The following is a 15,137-nucleotide window of genomic DNA, read 5'->3' on the forward strand; positions in this document are numbered from 1 at the left end:
CATACAGATTACAGTCGCAACGTGTTAATACCATCATTTTTCAATTGTATAAAAAATTGGTTTTTAGATGATTATCGAAAAAATAATATCAGACATTAAAGGTAAAAATTTGAAGACAAAGTTATCAGGAATGGATATAAAAACCAAAAGCCACCGATGATGGAGATTGAAGACTAAAATAATTAATGGTGAAAATTTACTGAGAATTTGTAACAATTACATGTAGTTAGGATTTCTACTCTACTCTATAAATATCAAACTAGTATTCTATAATAAGGATTAAAATTTAGAGTAAACTCTTTTAATGGCATTTTCTCCTTTCCATATCTCATTCTTCTTCCTAATTTTTTATTTAATTCATATTATTATTTTGTTTGATTATACTTACAATCATATATATTTTTATCAAACTAAATATTAAAAATTTAACATATTGATCATGATAAATGAATTATCAAGAATAGAGGACCTCTAAAGAAAACATTATCTTCTACCTCAAATTTCTAATAGATTATGTTTACAAAATTTAGGGTCAACACAATGGTGTGGTGAGAAGATGGTGGGCTATGGTTATGACGATTCAAGAGACACTTAGAAGGCGTTGATGCATCTGAGGGTGAGCGAATGACACCTAGAAGATGAGGTAGGAGAGGGAGAGGAGGGTAATGGGGATCCAGCAATGGCAGCATTGAAGATGGTGAGAGAGGGACATGAACACAAGGGAGAGGAATATGAAGAAAAACACAGAGAGAGCTTGTGGAGCTCCTTCTTTTGGAGGTCTATGGCACGCTTCTTCTCAAGGGTCTTCTCGAAATGGAGATGGATCAACGCTTCCAAACCTTCTATCTTTTGGTTCTGCTTCCATGGTTTCATTTTCATAGTCAGCCATTGATGAATACACAGAATGAGTGTGTAGTGTTTGCTTCTCTTTTTGCAAAAGATGAATAACGTTGGGCCAGGTTATTAATTGTTGCCAACAATAATGTTATTGCCATACTTGTTTGTTTTTTGTTCAACGAGCGCTACCTCATCCCAAGGAGACGAGTGGGAGCTCAAACCTCTGACCTGTGAGACCTGTCTTGCTACACTCGACCAACTCAGTGGGGTTTAAAACCAAAATTCTTTTCTCCTGTCTTTTTACTGTAAAAAATATCAGTTACAATTTAAAAAACAAACAAACAAGCACTTGCTGCAGTTGTCGTTAAATCTGAAGTCCGGATCAATATTTTTTTGTGAATAATGGGATAACAAATTTAATGTTGGAATTGTTTGGACCATTATAGAAAAATTATAATGAGATAAATGTATTATCTAATAACTTACTAAGTCATGCCCAGTATAGAATCATGGTCACAGAAGTATGTTAAGTGTTAACTAACTACTACTACTGTACTAAATTTTCACTATGATGCCGTGGGAGAATGTTTCGGCACTAAATGAGGAAATTCTAAGCCCTAGTCCGAAGTAAGAGGGAACATGTTGGAATTAATGGCAGTGAACGGAGACACTCGAATATCGACACATTTAATAATCCAATTAAAAAACCCAACTGTTTCCGCGGAGAAAACAGTACTATGGGGACACATTTTCGAGGGTGGAAGTTCTAACATTCATTTTTTTATTTTTTTTTATCAAACATTGAATGTGATTTCATTTATGAGGTAATGAAACTTTGTTTTGTTGGTTGTCCCTACTGAAAATGTTCTGTTTCTCTGATTTCTTTGTGAGAGTTCTTCTAGGCATTAGCTTGCTTCACACCATGAAAAATAGGCATTTGTTTCAAGCAAGATTTAGATATTAACCCTGTATCTCGTTTGTGATTTCGGTTTGCAGTACATGTCAGTCTCAATACTAATCATATTAGTTTATTTATTTTTTAAAATTACAAATTTCTTTATTAAGACATTAGTCTCTGTCTTTGAAAAACTAAAACTTATGAATAAAAATAAATAAATATTAACATTTAAATAAATACAAAAAAACTCCAATAAGTAAAAATAGAAGAACCAAAACCTTATCTTAACCTAAGAATTTCAAGATACAATACTCTAGGGTACAAACTACTAGTGGCCACTTATGAGAGTAGGAATACAACAGTGATCAGTAATTAATAGCTTCTCATAAGCAACATAGCTTGCTTATTTCTGCCAATAGTAATTTGTATAATAAGAAATTTCTGACATATTTACTAAATGAATCTTGGCCAACAAAATTTTCAAAACAAAAGCATCTGTAAGGATAAAAAATGTCTCGCGTACTAATTAATTTTGAAGATTAAAGTGGAAGGAAAGTGGCTACATGTTATTATTATCATCAAATCTTTCCAGTACAAAGATATTGCTTTTGTCGTCCCTTCCTATTCTCATAGTTTCATCAACATATCTATGGCATAATGGAGTTTAGGAACAACAACAAATTTCATCAATATTAATAGCATGAAAATACAAAGAAAGATATGATTTGGGCTGGTCAAAAAGGGTAGATATGGGTTGGACCTTAAAACTAAACCAATAAAAGAAAAGGAAAAAAAATCTTCAAAGAATTAGGATACGTGATTTCCAGCCATCCCTCTGGATTGAAGACGCCCAACAAAAGATCATAATTTTTCCGAAATACATTCATCAACTGTGCATGCAAGGAGGAAAAACAAATTAACTCTAGGTAAAAAATCTGATTGGCATAGAAAAATAGTCTTAATTACATTTTTAGTTCTTATAATTTAGCCAATGTGATTTTGTTTCTCTTAATTCCAATTGTTCGTTTCTAATCTTAATAACTTTTTAATTATTAAAATCAAGTCTCACACCCCAAATATCGATCAGTAATTAAGATAAATATAACGAATGTGTGACGTGATATTGATTTATAGAAATTGGCAATGGAAATATATATATATATATATATATATATATATATATATATATATATATATATATATATATATATATATATATAATATTTGCATAAAAATAAAATGTATAAAATATAATGAAATCCCTTTTTATTCAAAATACATTATTTTCATTGCCAAATCAATGTCATGTCACGCCTTCATTGTATTCCCATTGTATATTAGAATTTGGAGCATGAAATTTAATTTTAACAATTGGAACACTATGAGTAAATGCGAATAATTAGAAAAAGGAAGATAAGAAAAACACTCATAAGTTAATATATAAGAATTAAAATCAAAATTAAGCCAAAAATGTAATACAGTATATGGCTAACATACCCGGTCAGGAGTGATCGTTGAGTTTTCGAAATTAATGTCAACCCTCTGTCAATTTCAAGCAGTAACCAATTAGGTAGTTATTGGGCAGCCATATTAATGCTTTACAGAGAAATAAGTGACCAAACAAGAAGTGGAGTTTTAACTGTTGAGGAAGAAATCCTGAAAGAGGCCTCAATACTAAGTTGTCCAGACAACAAACTCAATCCCCTTGCACTGAACTTTATCACATTAACTGCTTTGCTCTCCATTTTCAAATCACATTACCAAAAGTTAAAAGTCAGTAGATAAAGAAAAAAAAAACTTGAAATAGTGGAAACGGTGCATAGCTGTGCATCTTCTGAGGTCCAATGCTACTCAAATAAAGTCTCAATTCAAAGAAAAATAGTCTATATCATACAAAATTGAGAACTACATTGTTTTTGTACCTTGGATATATCAATCGACTGAAAAAAATCATCCAATGAGATAAAATCTCTGAGGCCTAACTTGGTCCTCTTTGATCCCAAAATGGAGATTGTACTGTAAACAAGCCTCCAGCACCCAGCCACCTACCATAATAACAACATATTATAACAAGAGTTTAATGATTATGTACTGAGTTTAACACTGTCATCTAATCAGTAATCACAAATCATCATTGGTATCATTTACAAGGTAGTTATTGTAAAAATCAATAAACTTACTACACATGTGATTTCCCTGGTTTGTGATGGGATGAATGTGTAAAACTAATTCAGTGCATAACCTTTTTTTTCCTCTTATAACAAAAGCTCCTAAATGCCAATGAGGAAGGCTTGATGTTACCTTCTCCAGTTCTAGAGTTGGGAATGGAGTAGGATTCAGAGATTCTAGCTGCTTCACCAAACTTTCAATTTCAGATTTCTTGGTAGATGGGATTCCGAAAATTCCCCTATTGATTCCTTCAAAACATGTTTTTTTGCAACCCTTTTTCAATCATATTACTCTTTTCAATCATAATAATAAAAGGGAGATGAAAATAACTGGAGAGTGTGTACCTTCCACCGCCTGGTAAAGCTCTCTTTTCTTCTGAGCAAGTGCTTCAAGCTCAACTAAGCCTGAGCCAGAATTGTGTTCTGCAACTTTAATGATTGTAATGGGTCTAAACCATAATGGTCTCTCACCAAATCTTGAGGTGTTTATTCTTGGATGATTTCTAGCTGGGACAAAATTTTGGAGCTTCATGACATTCATGGTTCTATAAATGAGAGGACTCACATGGGAATCTGTCATTGGTGGCTGAACTAGCTTAGTGACCATTGAACCTTCACATGGGATGAGAGACAGAAGGATGAAGCATAGGAGAGGGTCGCTGCAATGCTCTATCTATTTTGCTGATTAGGCTGAAATTTTCGGGCAAAGGGAAACCGTGACACGTTTTGGTTTTTATAACAAAGGTTGTGTGGATAGGTCTATCGAGACATGTGGTTTAGAAGTTCCCATTTGAAGGACACGGGATCCAGTTGATAGATACCTTATGCGTTGCTCTTCTACGTGCCAACCTCAGAAGGCCCATGTTCCAATAGGGAAAGAGAAGACCATTATTTTTTGAAGTTTTGATATAAAAAATGAGAAAAAGAGTTATACACTTCACACAAGTATGATACTGTCATTTAATTTATAATTGAATGAAAATATTTTAGACCGTCAGGTACATAGATATTAAATTCAAAAAAATTACCGTGCAGCTGAGTCTTCATTTCAATAGGGAGGGCGCTCAACACTAGGGTCATGTTCAGAACATTTATGAATTGATCAAGTTCGCATGTGAATCGGATAAGATTAGATAGGATACAAAGAAAAAATGTTCTCAAATATGAAACATGGATAATTGCAACGCAAAAGACGTCCAATTAAATTCCCAAGTGTCTCTAATGAAGTTTAAGATCTGGCAACAATCTCTAAAAACTTAAATAAAACTAATCTGGTAACTGTTAAGTCCTTCAATTGAACTAGATTTTTCAAGTAAACCATTTTCATAGAAAGAGTGCAGTTGGTAAGAAATTAAATCATATAAGAGAGAAAAAAATGAATGTATCTAGACTCGGAAAAAGAAATCCTAGATTCATATTTTACTTCTTTAAAAAAAAGAAGTTAAAGTCGCTATATCTAGTGGCACGAGACGTGGGTGATTTATATTATAAGACCATAAGTTCAAACTCGTGGTGACGTAAAGAAAAGAAAAAGAGAAAAAAGGTCCTACAAGGTATACATGACAAATTATTTGGAAGTTCCTACCTAAAGAGGGTCACATCTTAAACCAGAAATTTTGTAAACAAAATTTAGTAGTACAATTATAAATTGAGTATGATAAAACTACATAGAACTAGAATCCACAAAGAATATCAACAGTCAGCAATACACTGCATGGATTTCTTATTTTATAACCGAAACATATGCTTTAGGCAGCAGGATTTGATTGGTTGGATTCTTGCTGTTGTTTCCACTGGTCTGGGGTAACAGCTTTCTTAATAGAGAGAGCATGGATTTGTTTCATTTCCTCCTCTAAGGCAGCATTCACCATTCGATGCCTCTCAAGTAGCCTTTTGCCTTCAAATTGTTCTGATACAATCTCCACCACAAAACTTGCACCGCACCTAATAGCCACATCATAAGATTGTAAGATAAAAATAAAAAAAAGAGGAAGTAAACAGTGCTACAAAGTAGAGAACACAAGGTCTGTTAGTGGGGAAAAAAAACACTTACCCTCCAGATGTATCAACCACTTCCTGAAACACAAATACAATCAAATCAGAACACGGAATTTGAAGAACGGGAGGGGAGTGTCAAATACAGGGTAAACCCATTTCATGTTTGGTGCATAAAATTTGTTTTGTTATGTGTAACTCCCATAACAGAGGGTTATAATTAACAGACAATGTCTAAACCATTATAAAAAAAAATCCCCTTTAAGTTTTAACAAATTTTCATATTTAATACACATAACACTCCATATTTAACATATTACACACCCCATGTGACATGCAAGTGGAAAGCTCTCCATTAACAATACTGAAATTTTTGTGATGAAGCAAACCACAACTTTGGCAAAAATAAAAAATTTGTAAATGTTTGCAACATTGGACACGTGTGAAAAAATTCAAGAGCCAACACTTAATTCAACGTCACTGCATAATTCACTCAGACTGCCCAGTGTCAAAGGAAATTCCAAAATTGTTATATGGATTTCTGATAGTCATAGATAATAACAGGTACCATATAGCACATGAGAATTTTAGATTGAGTAAAATTCCAATGTATTAACTAAACAACCAAGATCCAATGGATAACTAGAAGCACCATAACCCATGTATTCTCACACAATTAAACAAATAAGAAAGTCAATAATCCATGAAGGAGAAGACAGTTTATGCCAGCAACTCTTTGATATCTACAAATGGTTGCAGTCAGATATGGAAATAACCAACCCACTAAGGTCGGCCAAGTGGTGAGGGCTTGAATATTTTGCACAAGGTATCAAAACTTGTTGCCGCAGATACACCAAAGAAAGAAGATAAGGAAATAACTTGAAACAAAAAAAACTTCAAGCTCATTAAGAGGAGCAAAGCAGTATAACCCAGTCAAACGAAACCAGACAGCCAAAGAGATCAATTCTGGGGGCTTAAGAATTCGCAATACTATCCAGTACATGTTACAGATATGGATATGCCCTGTGCCATCTTTCCAAGTATACAGTACAATGGGATAAGTCAGTATGCAGTGGGTTTGTGGTATGCTTTTGTACTTGCCTTGGGATGCAAGGGTTTCTTTCTCATAGATTCCCACACCCATAAAAAAGAAATACACAAAGCTACTAAGAAATTGAAGATCTATTAGATACACAGACATCACCATCCACAATCATCATCATTTTCAGAGTGCAAATGGGGTTCTTGAGCATTCCCATGCTCACTCTCTTCCTCACAAAAGTGCTGCTACATCTCCACTTCTTATTCCGTTGTCTATCTCATCTTGATGCTACCTTCATAGCCCTGCCTGTCTATCTCGCCTCCTACTGTCATTTTCATGAATTGAAACAAGAATAGGAGTTACCTAACTCACAACTCAACCATGAATTGCTACCCACAAACCAATTCATGGTTCTCTAGATAAACCAACGAATTATGCTTCACTCCTTGTGGAAGCTTAATTTCAACCAAAAGCTATTTCTCATTTAGAAGCTGAAACTTTAGGTTCTATACATGCACTTGCCCAAAAGCTAAAACTAACTTATGATAAAGCTAATACGTAGAAATTCTCTAATTAACTTGTTCAAAAGCTGGTTTTAATTTATGAATAAGCTAATTTTAACTTAGGGAGAAACTTCATTTTTCCTTCCTTCTTGTTTTCTTTTCTTATAAGTGGTTACTGAGAAAAGCAGTTTTAATATACGGAAATCACTTTTGGTAAGTAAGAAGGAGAACTCAATCGAATTTGGACAACTCCGAACACGGAATTAATTAGAAGTAATGGACACACTGGAGGTAAAATTGAAAAATAAATACCTAATAGTTATCACAAAGCACACTAAAACTTTAGGAAAGAAAGTAGAAAACGAAACACATAGCAAAGTGAAAGAGAGAGAAAAAAAAAAAGCTTACAAGATGAGAAGGGTTCAGTTTGGCCTTCAAGGATGATTCAACTTCTTCCTTCGTCACGCCCATCTCTCTTCTCTCAGTCTTCTTTTTCGCCCTTCAATCTCCTGCTCTAGCGGCTACCGCTTTTTCATTAACGGAATATATTCGCGTTGTCGAGACGCTGATAAAAAGAAATAATTCTTGAGTGCAAAAAAGAAATGGATACTCATGAAAAAGTTATTTACCCAAATACTTATCCTCCAAAATATTTATCCGAATGCTTATATTTTTTTTAGAAAAAGGAAAATCGGCATTTGGAAAATTGAATTCCCCACGCCATTTCTTTTTTTATTTTTATTTTTAAATTTAAACAGTTGATTTAGTATGTGGCTTATTTAAATAAATACATTCCATTAATATAAAAATAGGGTTAAGATATATAAAATCTTATAAGAATCATGCCGCCATTGTGGCACCGGACCAAATACTGTAAGCCCTGAGATCTACTACAATAATTAGCAGGTTAACGATCAAGTAATCAGATTAAAATCCATAACGCTATAACAGAATTATTAGCAACATGCTGTACTTGCAAGCACAACTATATAAATTGTGTGGTTAATTTGGTTAAGTCACTGGTTTTCTATAAGGTAAAGCGACTTGTGGATTTAAGTTATATAATTGACATGACATCAAGAAGGTAGAATTCACAATCAGTAGATATGTAATCAAGAGAGTTTTACACTCATTTTCAGGTTTTCTCATAACTGATTGAAAAAGGTTTATTGTTTTAAGATAAAATTAACGCATTTGCTCTGGAGAAAGTGCAAAGAGCTATTAATCGACTAGTCTGTGAAACAGTAATTTATTGGCTGCGTTTATATCGTGTAACTATGATTATGCATTTGAGTTTTTTTTTTTTTTAATTTATTTACGTCTTTGTTCGAACTCACATGAACTTGTGGTAAATTTTAAAGCTTAAAATATTGTTATTTTTATTTTATTATTAATAATAAATCTACCCCCAAAGAAAAGGAGAGTATTTTTCTAAAATAACTAAGAATTATTCACTAATAGTTTTTATTTGAATAATTATTATTTATTCGTAAAATATTTAACGGGAAAAAAACTTGCTACTTTTATCCTATTGTAATAGAATAAAATAAATAATAATACTAACAAAATGATATAACATGGATATATATTATGGATGTTTAATTTGCTTATTTATTAATATCTGTTAACTGTAGGTATCAAGAAATTCTATCTGTGGTGCCATCTACGTGGCCGGCATCAGAAACCTTGAAGATGGAGGAAATCATCCTGTTCGTAACCTTCGAACTGGCCAGGTTTAAATTAGTGCCCAGGTATGTGATTAAATGGACTTTTCTTCTTCTACACTAATTCTTTGATCCAATTGCAATTTAGAACATTGTTTCTGTTTATGGGATTCACATTTTATTTCTTAAATAAATTTTCTAGTGTTCCTTCTCCAGCATATCTTGTGTAATATCCATGAATCTTATAGGTATGCTAGAGAGGAGAAATAAACATTGGTTTTAGATGAATCTTACCCAGAGGCATCCCCAGGACCCCATGATCCTGATTACGATAGATGGCTAAAAGGTCAAACATATAAATAAATAAATAAAATATATTAGTTTGGGAAGATTGAAAGAAAAAAAAATAGTCAGTTACAAATAGTATGTGAAATAGTAATACACATTCAAGAGAGAAAAGAGAGTTAGCATTAAAAGTATATAAGTAGAAGAAATGACGTCCCTTTCAATTAAAAAAAATAAAATCGATTGAATGTTTAGAAATGAACAATCAAGTAATGAAGTTCCTTCAAAAGGTGATTTGGGAGCGGGAGCCAGTGTCACTGTCCAAGCAAAAGAAGACAATCAAGTGCAGATGGTACATGCAAAGAAAAGATAGATTTTTAAGAAGAATGATGTTCAATTTAAGGCAAGATTAGTAGATTTTTTCAATTGCTCTTATCCATTCATTAAAACTTCGTCGTCCCTGGTAGCACAATTGGACGTAGAGTTTGTTCAACTTGTTGCAAAAATGGCATTTATACATGAGAATTTGTAAGAGGAAAACTATATACCCAACCACAAGGATTCAAGATTATTGGACAACAGAAGATTGAGTTTGCAAACTGAAGAGATCACTTTATGGAATTAAGCAATATACAAGTGATTTGATCAATCAATGAGAAGTAAGAATTACACACAATAAGTATGGTGATTGTGTTTATGTTTGTAAGCTGAGATGGTACTTAAATTCATTTTGTACGTGGATGATATGTTGAATATTGATTGTATCCAAGAGTCAAAGAAATTTATAAATTTAAGGCTCAAATTGTTAAAAAATATCCAAATTTTACATGGATTGTCTCAGTCTTCCGAGGATAATTTATATATCTGTTGAAGAACTTTATTTAATGTCAATTAATTTTAAGATAGGAAGCTTTTGATAAGAAAAGAAGCTCCCTGCTCTTCTGCTACTTTATGAGATGTCACGCGGATTCTTCCTTTTCATTTTAGTTTTGCTTTGGCGCCATCCTAAATTCTAAAGCTTTTCGGTTTCCCGGCTTGTGTCGTTGTTTGAAAATATTATATGTAAGAAGGATTTTACTAGTTTCTGAAATTATTTAAGGTGGTGGATTCAAAGGACTCCAAATTAATTTTGTACTTAAATTGATATTTAAATCAACCGACTGCAGGACTTTTTTTTATGCTACAGAATGTAGGATTTCTTTATTGTTTGAGTTTTTCAAATAAATAAATAAAAAGATGTTTAAAAGATTTATGCTGTAAGAAAATTAAAAACTGTGTTCTTTCTCTAATCAGTCGTAACTACTGGAGTATTACTATTCTATTGTAAATATTGCTTTAATTAGTTATAAGTATGTCAAACTGTTCTATAGATAGTTAGTTATTCTTTTTTTATTTTTATTGAATCCTTTGCGTATAAATCATTTCTTGTAACACGTTCATCAATTAGTTTAATATGTTTTCATTCTTTATTTTGATATTTGATATGGTATCAGAAATTACTCCTCCCGTGTTTATTGTTTTCTCTTAAAGTTTCTCTCTTTGTATTATCTTTTTCTTTATGATTGTTTTCTTCTAAATTGTTTCTTTCTTTTTCTCCTTGATCATGGTTGTCATTGATAATTCTAACCTCTTAATTATTTATTCATCCAATAATTCTGACATTGCTCTAGTTTGGCATCGCAATGATAGTATTATCTTATCTTGACTCTTAATTCGTCTGATGCGGAGAGAAAAAAAACTGTAATTAAAAGAAATAGTTCATTTTTCAAAAGCTTCCCAAAGTTGTTTTAAAAATATTTGTTTAAAATTAAGTTAAAAAAATATGTACCACAAAAATAAAAAAAAAGTAAAAGTAAACTAAATCTAATTTAGTATGAAATTACTTTATTGTTTGATTTCCGTGCACTTCATAAATATTTTTAAATGATCAATGAATTAAAAATAAATTAAAATATTATAATTTCAAGACATTAAGGGCATCCCAATCGGGACTTAAGCCATTCATGTTGAATTTCTTAAGCACATAAAAAGTTATATGACTTGTACCCATATTTATACTGATTATTATCCTAACAGTATTTTTTTTTTCTCTTTCTCATGAAGGCATTAAGACATGACAATTGATAGATAGAAGTTGTACATTTTTATCAGATTTCAAACAGTAACATTTTCATTTGATAGGAAACGGTAAAAAATAATTTTGTCAACAAAATTCAACTTAAGATACGGTTTCTTCAACTTAAGCAATCCGAATACACCATCATGGGAGATAACCAATATTTTGGTATTTAGTTTCAACACAAACCAATCCAATAATATGTTTTAGAATAATTGTACAGTGATCTATGCATTCTTCAAATGGACTTAATGCCGCCTCCCAGCATAAGCGCACCCTCAATTTCTCCGAAGCCAGCAATTCAACATACATAAAAACTGCATAATGAATTTACGAGCAAGAACGGGTAATAACAATAATATAAGATTTCTTGATACATATGACTATTAACATCAATGATTCAATGTTCCAAGGGGAAAAAATCCTTCAAATATAAACTTTAAAAATACAAAAAGAAAATGGAGGAAAAAGAGATCATCACAATCACTCCCTTGCTACAAACAACCTACTAAGAAGATATAGATGAACCACGGATAGCCAAACGCAAGAAATGCCTTTCTAACTGTCTGGCCCCCACACAAAATATGATGCATCAAGCTAAGAATAGACCCTCTCCTTTAATGATGCTTCCTCACCTCTTTATCCATGGCAATATTGTTAACATGACACGACACAGACCCATAAAAACACCCGGAGCGAAAATAATTCACCATTGAAGCATATTTTGTACTTAGAAGTTAGAAGCACTTCCTGTGGACAATGGATGGGCCAGACTCATCATATTCACCTTTAGAAATCCACATCTGCAAAACCACAACATTTTTTTTAGCATTCAATGAAAATGGCACACACGAAAGAGCTAATTCATGATAAAATAATCACCTGCTGGAAGGTGCTGAGGGATGCAAGGATTGATCCTCCAATCCAGACACTATATTTTCTTTCTGGTGGAGCTACAACCTTAATCTTCATGCTGCTAGGAGCAAGAGCAGTGATCTCCTTGCTCATACGGTCTGCAATACCAGGAAACATAGTTGAGCCACCACTAAGAACAATGTTGCCATATAGATCCTTTCTGATATCCACATCACACTTCATGATAGAATTGTAGGTGGTCTCATGAATTCCAGCAGCTTCCATTCCAATCATAGATGGCTGGAAAAGAACTTCTGGGCAACGGAATCTCTCTGCCCCAATTGTGATAACTTGTCCATCAGGAAGCTCATAGCTTTTCTCAACTGATGAACTGCTTTTTGCAGTCTCGAGTTCTTGCTCATAATCTAGGGCAACATATGCAAGTTTTTCCTTCATGTCACGGACAATTTCTCGCTCAGCAGAGGTGGTGAACATGTATCCTCTCTCAGTGAGGATCTTCATCAAATGATCAGTTAGATCACGACCAGCGAGATCCAAACGAAGGATGGCATGGGGGAGTGCATACCCCTCATAGATTGGTACAGTGTGACTCACACCATCACCAGAGTCCAATACAATACCTGTTTTAAAAGGAATTGATTCAGGGAAAGAACAATGTGATTATAAAAGAATGAATCAAGACAGATGGTGATATACAAACCAGTTGTGCGACCACTTGCATACAAGGAGAGAACAGCCTGGATGGCCACATACATGGCAGGCACATTGAAGGTCTCAAACATGATTTGGGTCATCTTTTCTCTGTTGGCCTTTGGGTTGAGGGGGGCCTCAGTGAGAAGCACTGGGTGCTCCTCGGGAGCAACACGAAGTTCATTATAAAATGTGTGATGCCAGATCTTTTCCATGTCATCCCAGTTGCTGACTATACCATGCTCAATGGGATACTTGAGAGTAAGAATACCTCTTTTGGATTGGGCTTCATCACCAACATAGGCATCCTTTTGACCCATCCCAACCATAACACCAGTATGTCGAGGTCGGCCAACAATACTGGGAAAGACAGCCCTAGGAGCATCGTCACCAGCAAATCCTGCCTGTTCCATATTAAAATAAATTATTCACTTATGAACTCAAGACTTGCATATGCACATGCAACAAAACAAAAATCCACGAAGTACTAACCTTGACCATTCCAGTTCCATTGTCGCAAACAAGGGGTTGAATATCCTCGGCATCTGCCATCTTTTACAAACCTACAGAAAGCATAGGGTGCCATGAAGTAAAGTGTCAGTAAGTAACAAAATTGTATTGTATGGACAACCCGTGAAACCAGGACATTTACAGCCAACGAAGACTAGGATTCACTTAAAAGACTATATCAGTTTTGAACCAGAAATAGCAAAAGTACATGGCACAAAACACACACACACACACAAGATCAAAGAGGGGAAATCAAACAATTTAGTGCTTGCAAGTTGAAAAATATTTAATTAATAACTAGAAAAGGTGGTGTTGTTTTAAATGGAAAAAGAGAACGGCAGGGTGTACATAAAATTAATAAACAAAAGAGACCATCCTTAACATTATTTATGTTGAACTGCCAACATTTATAAATTAACAGACATTATTCACAATATCATAGAATAAAGGTTCCACACTGCATACACATGATTAGAGCACACGAGACTTATAATCTAAGCTTCACAATAAGGAATAAGCAACAATCACATGTTACCAACTGACTCAGAAATATCACTATCAATTGTCAACACCTTAATTACCTAACGATTTTCCATAATAATAAATAAATAAAATCAGAGATTCTCCCATAAAATCCAGATCAGACCATAAAGTCAGTTAATAAACCAGAAGAATTAAGCAATTGCGGCCATACATACACAACAGATACATAAAAAAAACAAATGGTCTAGCTGTCGCAAGATCCAAGATCTCGCTTCTAGCAGATCAGAACCAGATAGAGTGAGTAGAATGCAAAATAAATCACCAAACCACAGATCAACTACATATAACCATTAATCTAACTTTCATTTCAGCAATAAAGACATTTCCAAGCAATAAAATAAAATGAAGACAAGGTTCTGCTATCGGAGGCAATCTCACGCAGAAAGAAACACTAATAAACAAATCCGAGCTCTAGTGGCTACATTTTCCCAATCGGAGAACCTCGTTCAGAGAATCGGTAAAAGGAAACATAAGTAGCACCGTTTTATGACTTGGAACCAAAATGCGAGAAAAATATTTGACTAAAAATTGAAAATAAAGTGCGATCTAAGGCGGTTTAGACAGAGAAATACCTTGGAATTAGAGAAACGAGAGGAGAGAGAATCGATAAGCAAAGCCAAGCTCCGAGAAGAGAAGACGATTGCTTAGCACTCTCCGTCTCACTCACACCGCGAAGTTGAAAAAGGAAATGGATTAATGGAAGGTGCTAGAACAGAAGTGAGGGGTATATATACAGAGTGAGAGAGAGAGAGTAGAGGGTATATGCGTGTGTTCGTGAGAGCTTAACAACAACGGTTTTCTCTCGCTGTGTACAAAGGCTCATCAAACTTTGTAAACTGAGGGGTCAATGGTAATTAGCAAGGGTCAGTTTGTATTATCCTTTTATTTTTTTGTCTAGCTGGGCACAAGGCTCTTCAAACTTGGTAAAACTGAGCGGTAAATGGTAATTATAAAGGTCAATTTTTCTTCCTTTTAACTCTCAAGAAATGGTAAGAAGTTAAGAAGCTTTA

General features: G+C 33.7%; 3 protein-coding genes across 4 annotated transcripts; all 3 read right to left on the bottom strand.

Annotated features, from left to right (window-relative positions):
- Positions 1 to 2,280: 2,280 nt before the first annotated feature.
- LOC100804084 (fibrillin protein 5 homolog) lies at positions 2,281 to 4,753 on the bottom strand. Its single transcript, XM_003532808.5, has 7 exons — positions 4,249 to 4,753; positions 4,037 to 4,152; positions 3,658 to 3,780; positions 3,376 to 3,474; positions 3,233 to 3,277; positions 2,552 to 2,625; positions 2,281 to 2,382 (listed from the first exon to the last, which is right to left on the bottom strand). Exons 1-7 carry the CDS (start codon positions 4,508 to 4,510, stop codon positions 2,295 to 2,297), a joined length of 807 nt encoding a protein of 268 aa, XP_003532856.1. The 5' UTR covers positions 4,511 to 4,753; the 3' UTR covers positions 2,281 to 2,294.
- Positions 4,754 to 5,476: 723 nt separating this feature from the next.
- Positions 5,477 to 7,959, bottom strand: LOC100500634 (uncharacterized). Its single transcript, NM_001250196.2, is given in 3 exon segments — positions 5,477 to 5,847; positions 5,957 to 5,979; positions 7,852 to 7,959. Coding segments are annotated over 3 exon segments (282 nt in total). The 5' UTR covers positions 7,915 to 7,959; the 3' UTR covers positions 5,477 to 5,651.
- Positions 7,960 to 11,576: 3,617 nt separating this feature from the next.
- On the bottom strand, positions 11,577 to 14,900 carry LOC100798052 (actin-3). 2 transcript variants are annotated; one of them, NM_001358090.1, is made up of 5 exons: positions 14,700 to 14,900; positions 13,567 to 13,637; positions 13,085 to 13,478; positions 12,391 to 13,004; positions 11,577 to 12,311 (listed from the first exon to the last, which is right to left on the bottom strand). In NM_001358090.1, exons 2-5 carry the CDS (start codon positions 13,624 to 13,626, stop codon positions 12,246 to 12,248), a joined length of 1,134 nt encoding a protein of 377 aa, NP_001345019.1. In that variant the 5' UTR covers positions 13,627 to 13,637; positions 14,700 to 14,900; the 3' UTR covers positions 11,577 to 12,245. The 2 variants fall into 2 exon arrangements, with proteins under 2 accessions (NP_001345019.1, XP_025985166.1); XM_026129381.2 differs by lacking the exon at positions 14,700 to 14,900 and having other exon boundaries at positions 11,859 to 12,311; positions 13,567 to 13,641.
- Positions 14,901 to 15,137: the final 237 nt, after the last annotated feature.

The sequence above is a fragment of the Glycine max genome, chromosome 8 (genome assembly GCF_000004515.6).
Source record: "Glycine max cultivar Williams 82 chromosome 8, Glycine_max_v4.0, whole genome shotgun sequence".
Classification (NCBI taxonomy): domain Eukaryota; kingdom Viridiplantae; phylum Streptophyta; class Magnoliopsida; order Fabales; family Fabaceae; genus Glycine; species Glycine max.